General features: G+C 51.7%; 2 protein-coding genes across 10 annotated transcripts in view; one reads left to right on the top strand and one right to left on the bottom strand.

Annotated features, from left to right (window-relative positions):
- The window catches only part of SGMS1 (sphingomyelin synthase 1), a 249,541-nt gene that overhangs the window by 152,389 nt on the left and 74,645 nt on the right, over positions 1-22,507 (bottom strand). Inside the window, exon 1 of one of the 9 annotated variants that reach the window (XM_055322703.1) lies at positions 18,524-18,568. The exons of 7 other annotated variants lie outside the window; for them this stretch is intronic. The gene's annotated coding sequence lies outside the window, so the exon portion shown is untranslated. Of the gene's footprint in view, positions 1-3,937; positions 4,074-18,523; positions 18,569-22,507 lie in introns of those variants that run through there. One more of the 9 variants, XM_055322701.1, reaches the window with a different exon arrangement.
- LOC129508233 (proline-rich protein 2-like) lies at positions 10,671-17,368 on the top strand. Its single transcript, XM_055323248.1, has 4 exons — positions 10,671-10,719; positions 11,389-11,527; positions 15,266-15,386; positions 16,547-17,368. Exons 1-4 carry the CDS (start codon positions 10,671-10,673, stop codon positions 17,366-17,368), a joined length of 1,131 nt encoding a protein of 376 aa, XP_055179223.1.

The raw sequence follows: 22,507 nt of genomic DNA, 5'->3' as shown, positions 1-22,507 counted from the left end.
AGAATTGCTCAGAGCCTTGAAAATGCTGATGCACACGGAGACTCTCCAAAAAATACTGCGGTGAATCACCACCATCTCTTGCTTCTCAGAATGCCAAAGGCTACATCTTAGAAATCCATATCCTGGTGAAAATGATTCACTTAGCTTGGCTCTTGAGTTTCTTCCACCGAGTGATTCCTCAGCCAGGAGCTAAGTGTCCATGGGTGGGGTGGGGGTTGACTCTCACCCCCCAAGGTGACCTGAGCACTTGAACAACCACTCACTGCCCTGGTATCTCAGGTTTACATCACTAGGTAGTAAGGACCACAGGCTACAAAGCAGCACCTCCCTTAGGAGGCCCAAGTTAAAAGAACATCCTCAAATGGCTCAGTTATCAAACAATATAAATGAGACTCAGCTGCCCAGATAAAAGAAAAGGGACTTTTTGGGGTGAATTTCTCCTCTCTTGGTAAGTGAAAATCTCCCTGTAATGTATTGGTTTTCTCACTTTTCCCCTGGTTGAAAAAATACTAGATAATGTTTTCTTTTTTTTTTTTAATAAAAACATTATTTATTATTTGAGAGGGAGGGAGGGAGGGAGGGAGAGCATGAGAACAAGCTTGGGGGAAGGGCAGAGGGAGAGGGAAACCCAAGAGGAGCCCCACTCGGGGCTCAATCTCATGGTGCTGAGATCAGACCTGAGCTGGGAAGGAGTCAGATGCCTAACCTCCTGCACCCCCCAGGTGCCTCAGGTGTTCTTTGAATGGTATTAGAAAATAAAAACACACAGACAAGAGAAACGACCAATAAACGTTTACCAGGCCCTGATCAGCAGCACTCACCACTGTGAAATACTTCTTTCCAGTCCTTTTTCAGGAGGACAGGAATCTTTGATCCACCAATGTATACACACGTTAAAAAAAATTTTTTTACCTTTCTGTATAATTTTTCTGTATTTCTTGCATATTTTTATATACTGTATACTTCTTATATATATAGTTTTTATGTCTTTGTTTTATGAATTCATTTGTTGTTTACATTCAGGATTATATATGCAGTTTCATAATCATTTTTTCTTATCACATACTGATGTTTTCAGGCTACTAAACTATTAAGATATTCTTCAACATCTTTGCCCTGTCCCCTCCTCTTACGAGAGATGGTTAATTCACTGCTTATGGAGAATTAGGTTTTCCTTCAATTTCTTTTTTTCCCCCTCAATTTCTAATAACATTTATTTCCTTATAAGAGTTACTGAGGTTTGCCATAAAGTTTGGAAAGTCGATTGGTTTTACCACATGAAGGACATACATGTGTACTATTTTATAACTAGTTTTTATCCACGTTGTATCCTAAACACCTTCTTTAAATATACTTCTTGGTTATTTCCTAATTTTTTTAAACAACAACCCTGGGAACCAAATTTCACATGATCTTCATGAGTCAAGGTCATCATTGAGAACATCGGTAACCTTACTACACCATTGCTATCGGGGCAAATAATAGGTACGCAAATCAGGATAAACAACTCCAGGAGTTGCCCTAAGTCTGTCGTTTTGTCGTTTTTTTTTAAGAATTCTCCACTGTCGAGCTTTTTAATCAGTGGCCTTTCCTTTGTGAAAGTAAAAAAGGCATAAAATAGCTCTCAATCCAAGTGTCTGCAAAGGGAGTTACTGATTCGAACGGACTTTTCCCAAGTAACACTCCCAGTCGCCATATAAGGAAGAGCAGGAGAATTATTTTCCTGTTACGACTTGGATGATTTCAAAACAACCTCTCCGCTTTATGAATTAGTAATGAAAGATCTGTATCAACAGTTTCAATGAACTTCTTTCCCACAGTCCGTAACAAATGCATATCCCTCAGCACCTCCAAATTTGTGTAAGGGCATCTGGAGAAGGTTTACTCCAACACCTGCAAATTCTTTCCCATCATTCATCAGAAGACTTTTCTGCATTTATCAGTTTCCCCAAGTTCTATGGCTTAACTGATTAACCGCAATCCAACTTTTGCTGTTTTTTTTTTTAATTGACGTATAAGTGACATCCTATTATTAGTTTCAGGTATACATCATAGTGATTTGATATTTTTATACATTATGAAATAATCTCCATGGTAAATCTAGTTTCCATCTGTCACCAAAGTTATTACAATATTATTAACTATATTCTCTATGCTGTACGTTATATCCCATGACTTATTTGTAACTGGCAGTTGAATCCCCTTCACCTATTTCTCCCATCCCCCAGCCCCTGCCCTGCTGGTCATCAACATTTGTTTCTTTTATTTAAGAATCTGTTTCTGTTTTGTTTGTTCAGTTGTTTTATATTTTAGATTCCACATCTGAGTGAAATCCTATAGTGTATGTCTTTGTCTGACTTACTCCACTTAGCATAATACTCCCTACGTCTATCTACATTGTAAGCAATGGCAAGATTCCATTTTTTATATCATGGCTGAGTAATAGATTCCTGTATGCTCGTGCGTGTGCACATACACATAAACACCCCAACTTCTTTAACCATTCGTTTACTGTTGGGCACTTAGGCTGCTTCCATATCTCAGCTATTGCAGATAAAGATGCAGTAATCAGGGCAGCCTGGGTGGCTCAGCGGTTTAGCGCCGCCTTCAGCCCAGGGCGTGACCCCGGGGTCCCGAGATCGAGTCCCACGTCGGGCTCCCTGCACGGAGCCTGCTTCTCCATCTGCCTGTGTCTCTGCCTCTCTCTCTCTCTCTCTCTCTCTCTCTCTCTAATAAATAAATAAAATCTTAAAAAAAAAGATCCAGTAATCATAAGGGTAAAGGTATCTCTTCAAATTGGTGTTTTAATTTTCTTCAGATAAATACTCAGAAATGGAATCGGGGATCCTATGATAGTTCTATTATTAATTTTTTAAAGAACTTCCAGTGGCTGCACCAAATTACATCCCCATCAACAGCACAACCAGGGTTCCCTTCTCTCCACATCCTCAGTAACACTTGTTATTCTGGTCTTTTTGATGCTATTCTGACAGGTGATATATCTCATTGTGGTTTTGATTTGCATTTCCCTGATGATGAGTGACTTTAAGCATCTTTTCATGTGCCTGTTGGCCATCTGTATGTCTTCCAGGAAAAAAAAAATAACTATTCAAGGTCCTCTGCTCATTTTTAAAATCAAGTTACTTGTTTTTGATATCAAGTCATGTAAATTCTTTATATATTTTGGATACTAACCCCTTGTCAGATATATGATTTGCAAATACCTTCTCCCATTCAGTAGGTTTTTAGTTTTGTTGATGGTTTCAACACCATCTAAATTTGAGGCCAAATCAACTCCATGAGATTAAAGATTTTTTAAAAAAGATATAATTATCTGATGACCTTCCTTGCATAATGAATCAACTTCTTCATTAAATGTGTTCTCAAAAAACACGTTTCATATTCAATAGCCATACTATGGAATGAATGAGAGCAATACCATCAGATGAAGAGAGGGTATGTTTACCAGAACTGATTTCTAGCCCTGTTCCTATACAATGAGCACAGCAGTTGTCGAGTGACTTCAGGGGAGGTAAGCAAGTGATCCTTTAAAATTATATTTTACTGAGGGTACAGAAAGGGCATGAAAATTACCAGTACCATAAACAACAGCCAAAATCTATACCCAATTCATCCACAGAGCTTAAAACTCCTATCTGCCACACGACAAGGATACAATAAATTTTCTAAACAAGTGCAGGTCTTCAAACAATACCATTTTTCATTCCCCCAAAACCCTGATGGGAATCATCAGGATTAGTATATATGAGATTATTTACTCTGCCTTTAATTCTACTTCAATTCTGGGGCAGCCTACACAACACCTTCTGCGGTGAAAGTGATGAGTCTCCTCACAAGTCCCCAGTGCTGTCAGCATTATTAATTTGTTTAAAGGAAAGACCACATTCAAAGTAACTTTTCCAAAATAGCCACAAACCTGTCCCGCAGTTCCATAATGCGCTGTTTCAACTCAATCACATCAACTCTCCAAATGTCTCCCTTGGAAAGGTCAAAAATCACTCATTAGAAAATAAACACAGCTCACTCCAATACATTTGCCCAAAGCAAACTGCTAATGAGAAGAAAATGTCTTCACCTCCACAGAGGGTGAGTCCAGTCAGTGGCCAATTTATTCTTTGCCATCTCCATGCTTCTGGGTGTGTGTGTGTGTGTGTGTGTGTGTGTGTGTGTGTGTGAGAGAGAGAGAGAGAGAGAGATGTGTGAAACAGGAAGCCAGGTGAGATGCGATGTCTCATCTCCAATTCTGTGTTGAAATGATTTGCATTTAGAATTATTCCAATTATTCTAACTATTCCAAATTATGAGCAAGAGTCGAGTTTGAATACTGTTGATTAAAAAATTGCCGTGGGAGGCAATGTAGTATCATGGTACAAATTTAAAATTAAGAAATGTAAATATGACATCTAGTAGAAGGCATTAGAAACACGTGGGGACATTCTTGGGTGGCACGATCATCAGGATGCCCACTGGCAGCCAGTGAGTGGGGTCCAGAGAAGCCCAATGGCCTAGCACATGTGACAGGCCCACACAGGCAGTCCCGCCTTAAATAACAACTGTGAGCAACCCTGAGGAATCCTGGTTTCAGACCGCACGGTTTCTCAGGAGCTGCCCTTTAATGACCTATGGTTACATGATTTCATTCTGAGCCTCAAGCTGGTGGCAGGTGAACTGGAAAAATTACCATCCACGTCCCACAAAGGGTTCTTTGTGGGATACCGTGATGGGGGCTTGGAGTAACTGCCCACGCTCAGGGTCTGGACCTACACATACAAACTATGAGACGCTATGTGTTCAGCTTAACCTCTTTGGTCTCCTCAGCCATAAAAACTCAGGCCAAAGACTGGCAGGGTTCCGTGGAGTAGCGGCTCAGTGCACGTCAGCTGTGCTACCGCCAGTGCAGGGCTAGTGACTAACGGGTGCTGGTGGCACTCCCACTCCGGGGCCGCTCAGGACCATGCTGGAACCCACATACACACATTCAAAAGCTCAGTAACTGCACCCATCTCCCATCACCAGGGACAAGAACAATTAGAAAAAATATATAAAAATAAAAAATAAAAGTAGGGCCTATTCATTAGTGCATTAGTAACATTTTAGGAAATGGCCTTTCAAAACAAACCTGCAAACTAGTGTTTTGTCTTGTCTTTAAAAAAAAAAAAAAAGACATACTGATGGCATTGACTAGTGAGGTTTCCAGGGGCATCCCACAATATAATTAATAGTCTAGAGGATCAAATGCGAAGCCCAGCTTCCAAACTCCAGGCTAAATGCTGGGACATGTAACCAAGCAACTAAACCCAATACCAGTTTCTTTGAACATCCTCACACCCTCATAAGACCGCACTTCGGAAAGATGGTGAAAAGGAGCCAACAAAATTGCAGAAATGCCTAGGTATCAATAAGTTTAAGCTCTCCACACCCACAATGGGTCAACATGCAGGAAGCTGGCAGAAAAATGTCCCCACAGGACTGGTAACACCTACGTGCAAATGAAAAGAGCAACAAGATAGTTCCGTGGCTACAGCGAGTTGCAAACCCCTCAGGAGCTGCACACTCTCCACTGAGACACACTCAGAGCATCCCCATGTCTCCATACCCGAAGTCCCTCATCCAAGGAGCAAGCGAATGCCATCCCGTGCCCATCACAGCAGCCTGAGGTCCCGGGATTTTAATGGGGTGCTGGGTGCTGAGAGTCAGGATGGGCCTGTATCTGGTCAAGGGAGACACTTGATGATGAGGCTGTACCTGCGTGAAGTGATAGTTGGCTGAAATACTTTCGAGGAGACAAGGTTTAAAGAGACCTGTTGTGGGATCCCTGGGTGGCGCAGCGGTTTAGCGCCTGCCTTTGGCCCAGGGCGCGATCCTGGAGACCCGGGATCGAATCCCACGTCAGGCTCCCGGTGCATGGAGCCTGCTTCTCCCTCTGCCTATGTCTCTGCCTGCCTCTCTCTCTCTCTCTCTCTCTCTCTCTCTCTCTCTCTCTCTCTATCATAAATAAAAAAAAAATTAAAGAGACCTGTTGTACTTAATCAGCACCTTTTCACAGCTGCTGGCAGGATGGACACCATGTTACTCAGGCTAAATTCTAAAGGACAGGTGGTCATTCACCCAACAGATGTTCAAAATTCTGGCTCCCCCAAACCTAAGCCCTCCCAAGATTTTAAATGGACGTGTACTTAGACGGAGAAGTTTATTTTACAGATGTACTCAGCTGTGTGTGAAAAAATGAAGGATATACCTCTGATATTGTTGATAAGAGCATTACAGTCTGGGGGTTGGGGGTGTAAATAAACACCAGTCACTGCAAACACTGGACCTGTGTGGCCGTTACAGCACATGGCATAGACTTGTATGTGCCGATACGTGACCATCTCAGGAAGTACTACAGGATGCAAAGCACAAAGCGCAGACTAGCGTGCACACTGCAGGCGGTGCATGTTTGCACTTGCACAGAACACCACACAAGACAACCAAAACTACCTCGGAGGAAGCAACGGGAGGTTCTCCACTTTCTATATCCTTCTGTGCTGCTTAAGAAATGTTTGTAAACCACATGCATGTGTTTCATTTTCCAATAGAAAAAAAAAATGGAACCATTTTACTTTTTTTTTTTAAAGATTTTTATTTATTTATCCATAGAGACAGAGAGAGAGAGAGGCAGAGACACAGGCAGAGGGAGAAGCAGGCTTCATACAGGGAGCCTGACGTGGGACTCGATCCAGGGTCTCCAGGATCACACCCGGGGCTGCAGGCGGCACTAAACCGCTGCGCCACCGGGGCTGCCCCCGTTTTTTAAAGTAAGAATAGAGAAATGCTCCCTACCTATCAGTCTGCCTTCAACCCTGAATCCAACATATTAAATGACAAGCGTGACCAAGGCAGATTTTTTAAAAACGTGGAAATTATAGTTCCATGCTTCTGTACAAATCCGCTACCTACCTTTCCTCAACTTTACTATATGAGGCACACATTTCCCACGGATCCCTGCAGAAAACGGGCCCATAAAACATTTGAGAAGTTTGCTTTTGTATTCCAGTATAAATAACTCTTTAATAGCCCTAAGTTTCTTGCGCCCTTACTGTAGTGCCAAGCACACAGTCTTGCATAAAGTAAACATCACAAAAAGCACCCTGTTTGTTGGCTGTTCCTCATCCCCCAGCCCAATGCCCGGGGGCTGGCACGACCCGCTCACGTCAGGGCCTATCAACAGAGGGTTTTCGTCCCCCCCGGGATCACGCTGGGCGTTCCGGAACCACCCCACCCAGAAGAGCAGCTGGGCACCTGGGAGCGCACAGCCCTAACAAACGCCCCCACAGGCCCATTGCTCAACTACCTCAGGCCAGCCCAGGGGATACGGGACAACAGGTGTCACCTGTCCCAAGACGGAAGAGATGTGGCCAGAGAGACCGCGGGGCTCCTGGACCCCAGATGAAAGGCCATCGACCACCCCTGGACCTTCTCACACCACATTCCTGCCAACACAGGGCTTTGGGACAATAAAAACAGCTCCCTCCTACCAGCACCTGGGCCTGCCTGCCCTTCTGGACCCAGGTGGTGTACGTGTGTGATCACGAGCGAACGGCTTAGCCCCTCTGCTCTGGGATTTCGGCATCTGCAAAGCCGTAGAGGCGATGCCATCTACCCACGGCTCACGGAGCTGCAATGACGATGAGGCATGTAAGGCTGACACACAGGCACTCCCCCACGCGTGTCAGCTGGGAACATTAATTACCATCCTCGTCACAGACGACCCTGCAGCAGCCCCCCGCTGTGCTCTCTAACTCCACGCTAGCTTCCTCTCAGCAGCCTAAGTGACCTTAACAGTGGGAAGGGGAGGTCATCCTGGTTACCGTCCCCCACGGCCCCCCCCGGAAGCCTCCATGCCAACCTCTCCGGACTGGCCGACCATCATTGACTGGGGGAATTCTGGCTCCACCCCCACCTCCCTGCCCAACCCCAAAATAAGGTGGAAGCCCCTGCCACATGCTCCCGAAACTCCTGAAACTCCTGCGTTGACCTTTTCACACTTACAGATAGGAAGGGGCCTACTCGGGGCCACTCTGCCCCCGAGACTGTGCTCACGCGGCACACACAGTACGCTGCTAGTAGCTGCAGGGTGACAACTACACGGCTGGCAACCAACTGGAGACTCTGGGCCCTCCTCTCCCAGCATCACAGCCCATGCAGCCTCTACTCGGGGGCACGACGCTGCGAGACAGGACTTCCAGGGCCCCGCACGCACTTCCCCGGCGTCAAGACCACTCACGCTGCTGTACCACCACCACCGCTGCCATCCGTCATCCCAGACTGATACTCTGTACCGACTGGACAAGTGCCACCCATGCCCCTCCCCACAGCCCCCGGGAGCCACGGTCCTGCCCTGTCTCTGACTCGTCTGCTCCGGGGACTTCATGTACGTGGAGGTGTAGCATATCTGTCCTTCGGTGGCTGCCGTATGTCACCGAGCATTATGTCTTCAAGTGCATCCACGCTGTGGCAAGTGTCAGCACTTCCTTCCTCTTTAGGGCTGTGTCTGTCTAGGTCACATTTTGTTGACCCGCTCATCCACCAGGGGACAGCTGGGTTGCGTCTTCTGCTTGGTGGTATGAAAAATGCTACTGAAACTTAGGGGTGCAAACATCTCTGGAAGACTCTGCTTTCAATTCTAGGGGGGCACATGCCTAGAACTGAGATTTCTAGATCATGTGGCAATTCTGTTTTTAATTTTTGGAGGAACCACTGTATCTTTCTATAGTGACTGTAGCCACCTCACATTTCCAGCAGGGCTTCAGCATTGACACGTTCTGCGTTTGTCTGTGTGTTTCCAGTGGCCATCCTGACGGCAACCCTTCATTTTTTAAGCTTTAAAACTGGTTAACTGAACTAAGTTTTTGTCTCACCTGTGCAGCTGACTAAGAATGTTATTAGCAAATCTGTTTCTCATGAGTATGCTGAGAAATAATTCTGAGAGGTTAATTTTCACAGAGCAGCTAAGATTTAAAAAACAAAAAAAGCCCAAACCAGAAAACTTTGGACACAGAATCACCCTGTATTCAAATCTGAAAGTGCCACTTCTGAGACTAATAAAGTGCCTTTTCTGAACTTCAGTTTACTCATTAATGGAACCAAGCTCCTAAGTTACTCATCTACGAAACACTCATTTCTACAAGCTGTTGGGAGAATTACATTACAGAACTGGATCATGCACTTGGCCTGTGCCTGGAACCTCACAGACGGGACAGATGTCCTGTCACGGATGGGACAGGTGATGAGGATGAGGGAATGAGTCGTGACTACCAGAATGCCACCAACACGTGGATCAAAAAAGATCTCATATTTAGCATTTTATACATGTAGGTCCTTTCCCCGTTGACGCAGGTAAGCTTGTTCTATACAATTTACACATTTTTCTCCTCAAACCTACAAAGCTGTCGCTGAAGTGGCAATGAGCACTTGTCACATATTTTAAATTATCTCAAATCTAGTTAGAGCAGAAAGGTGGAGCACATTGTGAGAGGAGATTGTTTTTCTCTGCTCTGGGAGGTAATGAAGAGTCCATGTCAGACGCCCTTTCAAACATGTGGCTTTGGCTAAATCAAGTCCTGTATGAAAGAGGCCTACCTGGGATCTCTTGCACCTTCACCTGGCATCTCCTGTGAACTCTCAGGGCTTGAGGAGAAGACAGAAATCATTTAACCCAAACTCCCACCAAATACCTGCTGTTAGTTCTGTTTCTTTGGATTTACTAATAACTCACTGTGAAACAGAAAATATTTGGGAACCCTTAAGCCAACCAATAAATAGAAATGGATTTTAAAATAAAAGTTCAATTGAAAGGGTGCTAATTCACCATGGAAAACACCTCCAGGCCCCTTATATGTACGTGTGCACCGGGCGTTTTTCTAAACACTTTACAGTTATTAACAATTTTAATCTCATGGGGACTCTGATTCAGATCCTATTAATATTACAATGCATTTAAGTTTTTCTTAAAATTTTGATAGAGAAACGTTTGTGTAAAATAACACTCCAATACTTTAGTTATGTTACTGGCTTCAGGTTTCTAGACTGTCTGCATTTTCCATCTTGGTAAGCTCATGCAAACCTCTTTCTTTCTCCCAAAGCAGTGGCTGGAAACATAGACATGCCCTAGCAATGGAATCTGTTTAGGCTGATTATTCTGGGTTTAACCAGAAACTGGGGATGCCTGGGTAGCTCAGCGGTTGGGCACCTGTCTTTGGTCCAGGTCACGATCCCAGAAACCGGGATCGAGTGTCCACATCAGGCTCCCTGCATGGAGCCTGCTTCTCCCTCTGCCTGTGTCTCTGCCTCTCTCAGACTGTGTCTCTCATAAATAAATAAATCGTAACCAGAAACTATTTCAACCATTGTTGCATTAAGATGCTTTAAACTGTTTTTGATTTCAGTAACTATGATCTATGGGTGTGTGACTTTTAATCTTCCACTGGTAGTTCAAGATTTAGCAAGGGAAGTCAGTCTGTTTTTGGAAGAACTCCTTAACCAAGCCTAAGACAGCTCGTGGTGAAACTGACCCACAGTGACACAGACCCACAGTGACGCTGACCAGTCCAGGACAGTCTATGGTGACGCTGACCCATGGTGATGCTGACACATGGTGACACGGGCCCATGGTGACGCTGACCAGTCCAAGACAGCCCACGGTGACACTGACCCATGGTAACACAGACCTGTGGTGACACTGACCGGTCCAGGACAGCCCACGGTGACGCTGACCCACTGTGACACTGACCCACCGTGACGCTGACCCACGGTGACACTGACCCACGGTGACGCTGACCCACTGTGATGCTGACCCACCGTGATGCTGACCCACGGTGACAATGACACGGTGACAATGACCCACAGTGACACTGACCCATGGTGACGCTGACTGGTCCAGGACAGCCCGCGGTGACGCTGACCAGCCATTTCAGGGACTGTCTTGATCTGGGGTGTGTGTGGGGTTTCCTCAGGGTCACATTCCGATGCCACATTCTAGGCTGGGGGACGACACAGAGCATTGTCCCAGGCCAGTGGTACCTGCCGTCCCTTGCTGGTGATGCTAACCTGGACCAACTGCGAGGTCCTATCCCGCGTCCACACTGAACTGACGCTTCCCCCCAACCAATTATTCAGCTAGCAGGGAGAACGAGGGCCTGCCTGATTTCAGAAACTGACTCCTGCGTCTGTTTGCTGAGCACCTGCTAGACCTCCCTGTCCCCGAGGCTGGCCCAGGAAGGCCGAGGGAGGAGCGGGGCTGCAGCCCCTGCGGGGCCCCCACCCGACACCCCGCACCCCGCACAGGGCGACAGCCCTTTGCGCCCTCACCTCCTGCCCCCTCTGCAGACACCCACACCCTCAGCGCCTGGCCCCGCCACCCGCAGCCTGTCTCCCTGTCTTGTGACCTGTGCCCTGGCTTCCGCAGCCATGCCCGCCACGGCCCCCACACAGGGGTCCTCCCCCCGTCCACCACAGCACCTCTGAGGTGGCCCTTCCCCACTGAGGACGGGACAGAGGCAAGGAACCAGCCTACAGATTCTACCATCCTGTTGTTTGGTTGGCTTCTTAGAGATCTTTTATTTATTTATTTGGGGGGAGGGTCAGAGGGGGAAGCAGACCCCCCCCGCTGAGCAGGGAGCCCGACCCGGGGCTCGATCCCGGGGCCCTGAGATCCTGACCTGAGCGAGGCAGGGGCTTCTTCGGCTGAGCCCCCAGGCGCCGCTACAAATTCCACCATCGGAACACAAATGCAAACAGGGTCCTACTTACCTGAAAATTAAGTGGCACCATTTACCAGTCATGGTTTATACAACATTTTTATAGAAAACTGTGCGTTACGTATAAAGGTACTTTGTTACACTTTTAATTATCCTAAGCAAGGCACTTAATGAAACATGTCTGAGTTTTCCTTCTTCTGTGGGTTAATTAAGGAAATTAATTTGCAGAGATAATTCTATGATTCACACACAGACTGAGAAAAATTAGCCGGCATTTCTAGAGCTAAAACAGCTTGTAAATACACTTCATGAATTCACGGACGCCCGCCGCAAGTGGTGCCTAATTCCACCCACACGGACAAACTGACTCACGCTTCAGGAAGTTCAACAAATCCTTTCTAACACCCTACAGGGTGCCCCGGCCTATGTTTGGGGCTGCAGGAGTTTCTAAAGAGGCTGACGTAGGAACCCCACTTTCAAAGAGGTCAGACAACGTGGTGGGATCTTGAAATGCACGGCATCATTAAAACCTTAACAAAAAAAAAAAAAAAGTCCTAGGACTAAGATCTTAGGTCGTCAGATATAACTGCATGCAGGACCACAATTTTAAGTATGGGCATTTAATGAAATTAAAATTGCACGTCTTGCTTCATTGTCACTTTTGTTGTATGTGTGTTTGCTCAGGGAGGGGAGGAACTAGGTTTGGGGTTTTTCTCCAATTCGTTTCTTCAGGCAGAGGGCTTGCCTGTGGACAGAGACCAGGTGTTTATTTTGAAGACCTGGAGGCGGGACTGAGAAATGCCTGGTGTGGGCCTTGCCTCCTCCCTGTCCTTGCACACCCACCTCCTTGTGCAGCTGGGGCTGAGCAGAACCACTCACCTGTCATCACACCCACTGCCTGTAACAGGTGACAGTTTCCACCTCCGGCTTCTCCCCACAGCAAGGCGATGTACGGATCAGGAAAGCAGGAGAGAGCCAGACCAGCAAGGGAGGCCGGGAAGGCAGGCTGCAGCCCAGGCTCACCCATGATCCCCTGGGGGGGGGTCCAGCGGCGAGGTCCCCCTGAGGACCTGCTTCCTGCTCTCTGCCCACAACAGACACGCACGCAAACACCACGCACAGACCACCTCCGGGCCTTTCCACCGGGAAGCCTTGGTCTTTCACGCTTGTCCACAGAGCAACAAATGTCTGCCACGTTTCACATTTTCCTGATGTGTTGTTTTTAAATTCACTAGTTTTAGGGTTCTGCTACTTACCACCATGCAGGTACAAGATGTTGTCACCTGAGAACACAGGGCAGGAGGAAGACGACGACACCCTCGTCTTTCAATCTCCAGATCCTTAACTCTCAATGTGTTTAGACAGATGCCCTCAAGAACTCACAAGCTCTAAGGAAGTAAAACTGCAAATCTATAAATATGCATCAACTTTTCGATCTTAACAAGAGCTCCAAAAAAGTGGGTTGATTTGTCACAGGTGTGAAAGCGAACTTATCATCCAAATAAGATGCTCAGGGCAAATCCTTTCTCCCATGATGATGCAAATAAATGGATACAGCGGAGGCCAGCCTGAGCGCTAAGGAACTGAAAAACGGGCCGGAAGCCGTGGCCCACGCCAACTGCGCTGCCGGGGAGATTCTCCAGGTCTCCTGGAGCCTGTGAGAGCCCCCAGCCGCCCCGCCCCTTGCCGGAGGCTGGGAGGCCTGCAGTCCTCTCAGAGGCCTAACCTCCCTCCTAGGGCTGCAGAGAGCTAGGCCTCCGTGGACGTCCCACGCTCGGGCCTGCGTCGGTGAGGGGAAGCCACCGGCTATGCCCGGGCACAGACAGGGACAAACTTGCGGGCTTGTGTGGCTTGTGTGAGGACAACAAAGGCTGTTTTCCCAGAACAGCTGAGTAAGAACATGCTGTCCTGAGTGCAGTCGAGTGAAACGTTCCTTACTGGTTCGCAGCCCTCACAGGAGGAAAGAACAAAGCTGCTGGCCTGGCTGCCAACGATCACAGCCCAGGGGTCACCTCCGTGTGCATTTACTGCTCCTGTCGCCGTCACTCTGACAGCCCGGAGACCCGTGGGGACTGAGAGCTGTCAGGATAACCGAGTTTGCTCTATGTGTTTAACACGGCAGGTTATTAAGATCGTACGGGTTTTACCAAGAGAAAGAACGTAGGCAGGCAGGAGAGCCGAGCTCGTCACACCAGCGCCATGCCGTGGGCAACTGTGCACCGCCTCGCGGTCCTGGGGACCTAGAAGCTCGCTCCGTCCGCCTGGATCACGGACACCCTGAATGAGGCGGCCTCCATCAACAGCGACTGGACTTCCTGCCTCGAAGCTGGGACTCAGTCCAACAGGCACACGCACTTATCTGGAATCCACCAGGCAGGATTTTGCAACCCAGGATGGGCTCACAAAATCCCGGTGTGTCACCACCCTGCCCCCTAACCAGATTCCCAGGCCCCTCCCGTGGAGATCTGACCCCGTGGCCTGGGTGTGCCTGGGCAGCCCTCCTTCTTAACAAGCACTTGAGGAGATTCTTCAGCTCGGGCAAGTCTGGGGAGCACGGGACGGGCCCAGCAACACACCGTAACGCTCAGCTCTCTTGAAGGCCATTCCACCTTTAAATCCCACTCAGCAAGAGCGCCGATTGTGTCAGCATATAAACGGTAACAATGATGCGTATCCCCAAACCCCTCAAATCATAATACAACTTTGGTGATGCCCGTTTCAGAGAAAGGGTTTACATGGCCTGTGCAGGGTGATGCACCCAGTGGGCAACGGGGACGGGAGCATGTTCAGGCTCCAAAAGCAACACCGACCCATTCCTACCCTGCCTCCTCTTCCACGGCACGGATCCTGCTCCTGTTTCACAAGGGACAGCACTGGACTGAGTCCCAAAAAGTCATAACGGCCTAGGAAAACATTTCCAGACTATCGGTCCTTTCAGACTTCTGGCTCTGTGAAGACGCAGAGATCCACCGAGATCTCTAACAGGAGGTCTTCATTCCATGCTGCTCTCAGGGTCTTCCAGGAAGTTTGGATCTTGGCCTCCACACCTCTCCCCAGAAAGAATAAAAGAGGCATCAGAGGCCAACGGACCGTCCAAGAAAAACTAGCAATTAGCTCAGAGAGAGTGCAAGGGGCTGTGGTTTAGCCCCCAAATCTGAACCACACATCAGATGGAGAGCTAGGGGTCTACACTCGGTAGTAAAGAACCACCACCAAAAACAATGTGGTATTGAGACATTTCCACGGTTGCTTTCCTCTATCACATCTAACCTAACACTGAATTTAAAAAGAAAAATCTAATGTTTCTACTTATCCTGCCTAAAAATAAGTCTAGCCAAGTCAGACGAACAGTGCAGCACGGAAACATCCCCGGCGCCCGGATGAGATGAGACTTCTCTCCAGCCTCAGGTTAATTACAAGTCCGTCAAGTTTGAAAAGGATACGAAGACCAGAACCCAAATCAAAGTCACGACTCCGTCAATGAGCACCTGTGGACATCCTTCTAGATGCCAGGTACGGTTCTCGGTACTGCGGATACAACCGGACTCACGCGGGTTAAAACCCCTGCCCAAAGGAGCACCCGTCCTCCCGGAGGATCGGCACCTGAGCAAGGAGCACAAGCAGATGGTCGGCCCGCACGGCCTGCGCTGGCGCGGGGCAGGGCAGGGGCAGGGCGGCTGCGGGGGTCCCGGGTCTCCTGGTAAGGGGCACCCCCTGCGCGGCACAGCCCCCCTATATCCAGGGGAGCGTGTACCCAGTGGGGAGGATGGTGTCCAGCAGACACCCCCCCAACCAAACCGCAGATGCCCGTTTCCTCTCTGCCCAGACTGGGCCACCCCTCTCCCGGCCACTCCGCGCCTCCCCCTGCATCCTGTAGACGGGACCTTCCGGAGTCACCTCTGTCCCCACCTGAGCAACAAAAGGCCTTGTTATCACAAGCTCGGATGGCCGCAGAAGCTCCACACCCATCTCCCCACGTCCTTTACGTTCCCAGCCCCACTGGGGAGCTGAGGTCGTCTTTGAAAAACACACGTGGATCGTATGGTGGCCTCCCACTGCTCTCTGGAATGAAATCCGGACGGTCCATGTCCAGGCCCCGTGGGCCCAGCCCAGGCCACCTCTGAGCGTTCCCCACCCCGTCCCAGAGCTCACCATCCCCATCAGCTTCTCTAACCAGCCCAGGTGCTTTCTGCCTCAGGGCCTCTGCCAGCGGGCCCCTCAGCCTGCGGACACCTTCCCCTCCTGCGTCACACCTGCAGCTCAGTCACCGCCAGGGGCCTTGCCTGACTGTCCCTGCAGCCCGTGCAGGCTCACTTGCTAACGCCTGCCCTCCCCTGGGTTAAAGCCCCACTCCCGCCATCCAGGGAGCAGGGAGCTCTGACCATGTCTGCGGCGTCCCCGACCACAGGGCCTCAAGGCGCTTGGGCACTTAACTGCCTTCGGAACAGTGGGGTTCGCAGCCGACTTGGGACCAGCCAGCCCTGCCCTCGGCTCCCCTGCGCTCCCCGCCCAGGACACAGTCCCAAGGGGCCCCGGCACCACGGGTTCTCAGTGTCGCCATACGGACACAGTCACCTGTAACCCGCGGCCCCCAGACTCTCCTCGGGAGCGGGGCAGTGAGCCGGAGGCGCAGCAAGCCCTGGGGCAGGGCGGCCCGGGAGCAGGATCCCTTAGGAGAATCCAGGATCCTGGAGCCACTGGTCTGGCGGGAAATACACGCCCCCCACAGGGCCCCCCTGGGAGCTGCTCCCCACTGCGGCTCTCACCTGCCCCCCCCCCCGACCCAGCTGCCCCCCCCGCCCCCTGGACCCCCGCCAGCGGAGTGGAAGGGCAGTCGCCGGCTCGGCCAGCGGAGCCTGCCGCCGCTGCAACGCACGAACCACGGCGCCGCCGGGTCTCCAGGGCCCGGGGCCCAAGGCGGATCACCGAGCTGGGGGCCCACAGGCCCAGAGCGCCGAGCCCAGCATGAGGCAACGCGGCCACCGACCTTCCCAAGGGCGCTGGGCCACGACGAAAACCCTAAGCAGCTTCCCGAGAGGAGCCAAAGCCCAACCGAAGGGCCTGCGGCATCCCCTCCCACAGCCGCGCCGAGCCCGAGCCCTGAGCCCGCAGGGACCAGCCAGGTATGCCACCGGGCCAAGTGGCGGCCGCCCGCTCCGTTCCCAACCGGGACTGGGCTCGGGCCACGGACCCCGGGACCGGAGCAGCTCTGCTGCGGACCCGACCCTTGGGCTCCCCAGCGGCTGGGCGGGCGCAGCGCTCCTCGAGAAACAGCCCTAAGGGGCCCCACGCCGCCCGCGGGGCTTCAACCCCGGAATGCAGGCCGCCCAGAGCCACCTGGGGGGGAGCGGGAGGGGGGAGCTGGGGGGCCGCGGTTCCTGCCAGGCGCTCAGACCCCCCGGCTCGGCCGCAGGCTGGATGGGGCAGCGCAGGGCCAGCAGGGCCCACGGTGGGTGACCCCCCCACCCCGTGCGAGCCCCCAGCCCGGCCACTCAGCCAAGTGCCCCTGGCCACCAAGGGCGGCAGCCACGCACATCCCCGAGGGTGTCGTGCGGCCACACTGCTCCACTAAAACCATAATCGGGTGTACCCGGGGGCTCAGCAGTTGAGCAGCTGCCTTCAGCTCAGGGCGTGACCCCAGGGTCCCGAGATCGAGTCCCACATCGGGCTCCCCACAGGAGCCTGCTTCTCCCTCTGCCTGGATCTCTGCCTCTCTCCCTGTGTCTCTCGTGAATAAGTAAATAAAATCTTAAAAAAAAAAAAAACACATAATCTGGGGGCGCCTGGGTGGCTCAGTCAGTGGAGCATGGAGCTCTTGATCTCGGGGTTCTGAGTCCCAGCTCCATGCTGGGTGTAAAGAGTCCTTAAATAAATAAACTTTAAAAAAAAAGTCATTCATTCTGAGAGATTTTTTAAGTAAAAAAATCACATAAGAATGTACATAAGAGCAGCTCAAATGTTTAAGGAGCTCAACAGTCTAAGAGAATCAGCCATTCTGCTGCCCACACTTGAGGACAGAGATGTAGGGGACCCAAGGGGTCCCCAGCGCCCCTGACAGGGATGGTGTCCCAGCGTCGGCACAGGGGACGCAGCCCGGGGGCTGGATCCCAGGGCTGTGACCGAGCCTGCATGCCGCACCGGCCTCCCCGACGGGCTGGGGTCAGCAACCCCTCGCCTGAATTGCAGCAAAACAGCAAATGAGACACAGGAAGTCACCCCTCTAGCACGGGAATGGCAGCAAGTAGACCCTAAGTTAACGCTTGCTCCCTTCCGTCGCGCTCTTGAAGAACCTCCTCTCTCTACCAACATCCCTCTTCCCTGTGATCAACCCTTCAAATTCTTCCTCCCCCGTTAACCACCCACCCTCTACTCTTAGTCCAGCAATTCGGTAGATCTCGCCTGTGGACACCTGCGGAAAAATACGTCCGAGGATGGCCACTGCGGCACCGCCTGTCACTTTCACAAGAAAGTACGGCCAGCCAACTAGGATGCTCGGGCTGAGCTTTAAAAGCAGGTGCTAAAAAAGGAAAGAAGGTATAAAACTTTACATACGACCACCAAATGGATAAAATTCTCTAGGAATCACATCTACTAGCTTCAGTGTCCAAATAGTTTACCAGCCAGGAAGGGCGGGGGAGGAAGGGGGGTGGGCAGGGTAATGGCCCAGGTCCACACCCTCACCCCCCCCCCGGGGCAGGCAGTGTATTAGCTCACGGGTCAAAAGAAGCTTCACAGACTGGATCCAGGGTCAGCCAAGGACCTACCTCATCTGCGGGGCTCTGGTGTCGGGGACCCCTCCCTGGGCTTGCTGGCCGAGGAATGACGGCTCCCAGGCATGACGGAGGAGGAGGCCACGAACCCAGGAAAGCGGCAGAAGGTGGGCAGAGCCCAGAGCCTCGTGTGTCAATCTTAACGCAATGAGGCCCAGCCGGCTTCGGGTCCACGGGAGGGTAGGTAATAAGTATGCAGCCGCAGCAGGAACACACAGGAGGGAAAAATGGGGTAAATGACTTAGCATTTTGTATCCTTTCAGATACTCTGAACATTTACTGTAAATGTGAGGCTTTCATTTTAACTCTTGTGTCAGCACGGAAAGAGAAAAGACAGTCTCTGCCCGGAGTCTGGGGCATGATTCCCTGTCCACAGAAGCTGTCGTGTTTCTCAATAAAATTGGAGAAAAGGGCAGCCCGGGTGGCTCAGCCGTTTAGCCCCTGTCTTCAGCTCAGGGCATGATCCCGGGGTCCTGGGATCGAGTCCCGCATCGGGGTCCCCACAGGGAGCCTGTTTCTCCCTCTGCCTGTATCTCTGCCTCTGTGTCTCTCATGAATAAATAAAATCTTTAAAAAAAATTTGGAGAAAAAAGTTAATTAAAGATAAAAAAAATAGCTTCCCACAGCACCCAGCTCCTCCTGCCTCAAGGCCTCAGCTTTCTCGTTTCTGTACCAGACTCAATTCTACCCGTAAATCAAGGCTCCCGTCCGGTGTTGTCCGGGGGCCCAGGCCTGGTCCCGAGGGCTCTCCAGGGTGGGGCTGGCGGGGCCACACAGGGCCTGGTGCAGCCTGTGGGATGGGGCACCGCCTGCTAACAGGCAGGACACCTGGGTGATGACCAGGAAGGGCGTGATGTCTGGAGGGCACTAATCCCAAAGCAAGCTGGGAAGCTCCGGTGCGGGAAAGCCCGCCGTCATCCGACAGGCATCGCCGGCTCCGTCTGCACAGCCAGCAGGCCTTGTACCTGCCAACCCCCCAAATCATAGCCAAGAGTTCGGTGCCTAGGTCTCCCTCCAAAATCAGCTTTTGACCTTGATCTACAAAGGCTGCTGATCAAGAGACGCTGCTTCGGAGCCGCAGTTTCCCATTTCCCATTGCAATCTTCCAGCTCTGGCTGCCGACATTCGTGACTTGTGTTGAGGTTGGACAACAGGCTGCTGCGCAGAGATGAGCCCCCTCCTCCCACACTGAACGTGATGGGGCCTCCCTCCTGCAGCCCACAGGAGGCAGGCGGGGTTCACGGGGCAGCTGTCTCAGCGAGACGGAGCACGATGCAAAACCTCGTCTGCTCTGCTCAGGACATTTGTCATGGTGAACGAGCCAAGAGAGGACACAGGGTGACACCTGATTAAATAATCAGGGAGTGAGGAGAGCCTCCGACTGCCCCCAACTGCCCAGCAGAAGCTCTTGTTTTAACCTCCATGGTTAACAAATTTTTAGGCATTTTTAACAGGGATGGGGTGGTATTAACTGTTTTTAACTTTTGATTCTGAAATAATTTTAGACTCAAGTAGAGGCTGCAGAGAGAGTGGGGCTCCCGAGGCTCCCGGGGCTCCTCAAGGCACCCCGACCTTCCGTAACCTCAGCAGGGTCATCGACAGCAGCAACCTGACGCCAGTACAGGCCCGCTACCCGAGTTGCAGCCCTCCTCCAGATTTCATTAGCTTTTACGTGTTCCTGGTCATTGTCCTCTGTTTCTTTTTGCAGCAGCTCTAGGATATCTTATCACGTGTACAGATTCAGAGCCACTACCACTGTCTGTTCCCTCCAAGCGCATATTTTGAAAAGACCTTTCCGGGTTTTTACAACCCTTATCTGCTGGGAAGCCTCGGAAAATGAGGACGCCTCTCTGTACTCTTTCTCTTGACCAAATAAGAAGTCAATTCTCTAGTCTCAGGCTGCCACATGCAAACCATTGTTGGCAGAGAAGTGCAGGTTTCAGGATGGGGGTGTCCTGTCACTTCGGGGTCACATACCGAGTCCGGGGACAGCAGTACTCCCTGCCTTTCAAACAACACATGCAGACGACGACAAACTGACCGGCACCATCTGTGAAGGACAAGTAAACCGTACGCGGAAAGCTCAGACACAAGCTGGTCTGGGCTGGCAGGTCCCTGGACCTCGGCCCGTCCAGACTCAGTATCTGAGGCCTCACTGCAGGAGCAAGGAATCTAAGTATCTGAGACTTGATCTGCAACCAACAAATTCTCTTTTTAAATTTTTACTTATTCTAGAGAAAGTGAGACCGTAAGTGGGGGAGGGCAGAGGAGAGGAGGAGAGAGAAAGAACCCTAAGCTGACTCTCTGCTGAGTGCAAAGCCCGACGCAGGGCCGGATCCAGGACCCTGAGATCATGACCTGCGCCAAATCAAGAGTCGGCCGCTACACCAACTGTGCACCCAGGCGGCCCCTAACCAACAAATTCTCACGGCGGAACACAAACACGCCTCTGGGCGGGCCTTCCCAGGTCAAGGTGGGGGCCTGGCCTAGAACTGAAGTCTGGCCGCGGGCGTGGCCTGAGGCACACCCACAGCCTCGGGAACTCCCTCCCCACCACCTCCAGCGGGTCTAACTCCACCACCTGAGGCCCTGCTGCGCGGAGAGTGCAGCTGTCACCGAGGCTCCGTGCCACCCAGGGGGAGCGGGGCCGTGGGCACCCACCTCAGCTGCCGGTGGCTGGCAGGACGCTCTCCTCGAGCGTGAGGGCTCACGGCCACCCAGCCCGCCGTGTCCTCACGGGGCTGCCACGTCCCCAGTGTGTGTTCCCGTGTCTCCCCAGCCCCACGGTCACCCGAGCAGCCCCGGATCCGCAGCCAGCTCCCGGCCCCAAGCAGGCGGTCAGGAGCCATCAAGTGGACGCAAGGGCACGGCCGTCGGGCCACAGAGCGCACGGGGAGGGGGGGGCTTGGGCAGGGCCCGCAGGAAGGGTGCTTGGACCCTGCGCTGGCCAGCTCCCCGCAGCAGGGCGCCCCGCCAGCACCCACACGAGGGGGGGCCGGGCAGCTCCAGGCCCGAGGACCTTCAACAACGACAAGGACACCGGGAAGAAGGGGCGCAAAGGGCCTGCTCGCCGCCCGCGCCTCTGCTCCCTCCGGGGCTCTCCCGTCAACCAGCCCCAGAGCCCTGTGCGCAGGCGGCCTCGGGGGCCAGAGACAGGGGCAGCCCTGGGGCCGCGAACAGCTGGGGACGCCCATGAGCCCCTGCTCTTGGCCCTGGACAGCCGGGCCTCTTCCACAGGAATGGGTGGGCGTTTAGTGATTAATGGACGAACCCCCCCAATCAAAACGCTAATTCTCTGCGATCTTCATTGTACTGCAATGACCTGAAAGTATCAGAAAATTACCCCAGCCCCTACTTTCAAAACCACCGGCTGTTGCAGTGAATCAGTACACGGCTCGTGACCCCAGCCAGCACCTGCACGCCTGCTGCCCGCTGGCAGGCCGGGGGCACAGCGGTCACGGCCGTGAAGCCCCTAAAGAGGGGAGGGCCCGGCAGCCAGACCCACATCTCCCCTTCTGGAAGGCCCGGTGAACCCCCGGAGCAGCTGGCGTGGGGTGGACAAGCACCAGGTAATAATGGTCCGAAAAATATTCAAAACCTAACAGGAACACCCTTCCACCAGCCACCCTCTGCCCCCCAAAGCACCCGCCCTGGTGTGGCTCCCAGACAAGTGCACCAGGCTCCAGAATTATCTCCCTTGCTTTTCCTCTATCCCCCCACCCCCCATCCCAAACCCACACTCCCCGTCCCGGGCAGTTCACTTGGCCAACGGACAATCTGGGGCATCAGAGCCACAACACTGCACCCGCCCCGGAGGCCTGGGGAACAGTTCAAGATCAATCACACAGTCAGATGTAAACGTATCTCCCAAGTACTCACTCACCCAAAAGGTTATTACGACAATTGACTTAAAGACGAGGACCGTGCGACGGATGCATTAGACGCGGTCGTCAGTTAGTGAGATCGATACTGAGCCTT

The sequence above is a fragment of the Nyctereutes procyonoides genome, unplaced genomic scaffold, assembly GCF_905146905.1.
Source record: "Nyctereutes procyonoides isolate TBG_1078 unplaced genomic scaffold, NYPRO_anot_genome, whole genome shotgun sequence".
NCBI lineage: Eukaryota > Metazoa > Chordata > Mammalia > Carnivora > Canidae > Nyctereutes > Nyctereutes procyonoides.
Note: the sequence above shows the minus strand (reverse complement) of the source record. Positions and strands in the feature narration are given on the sequence as shown.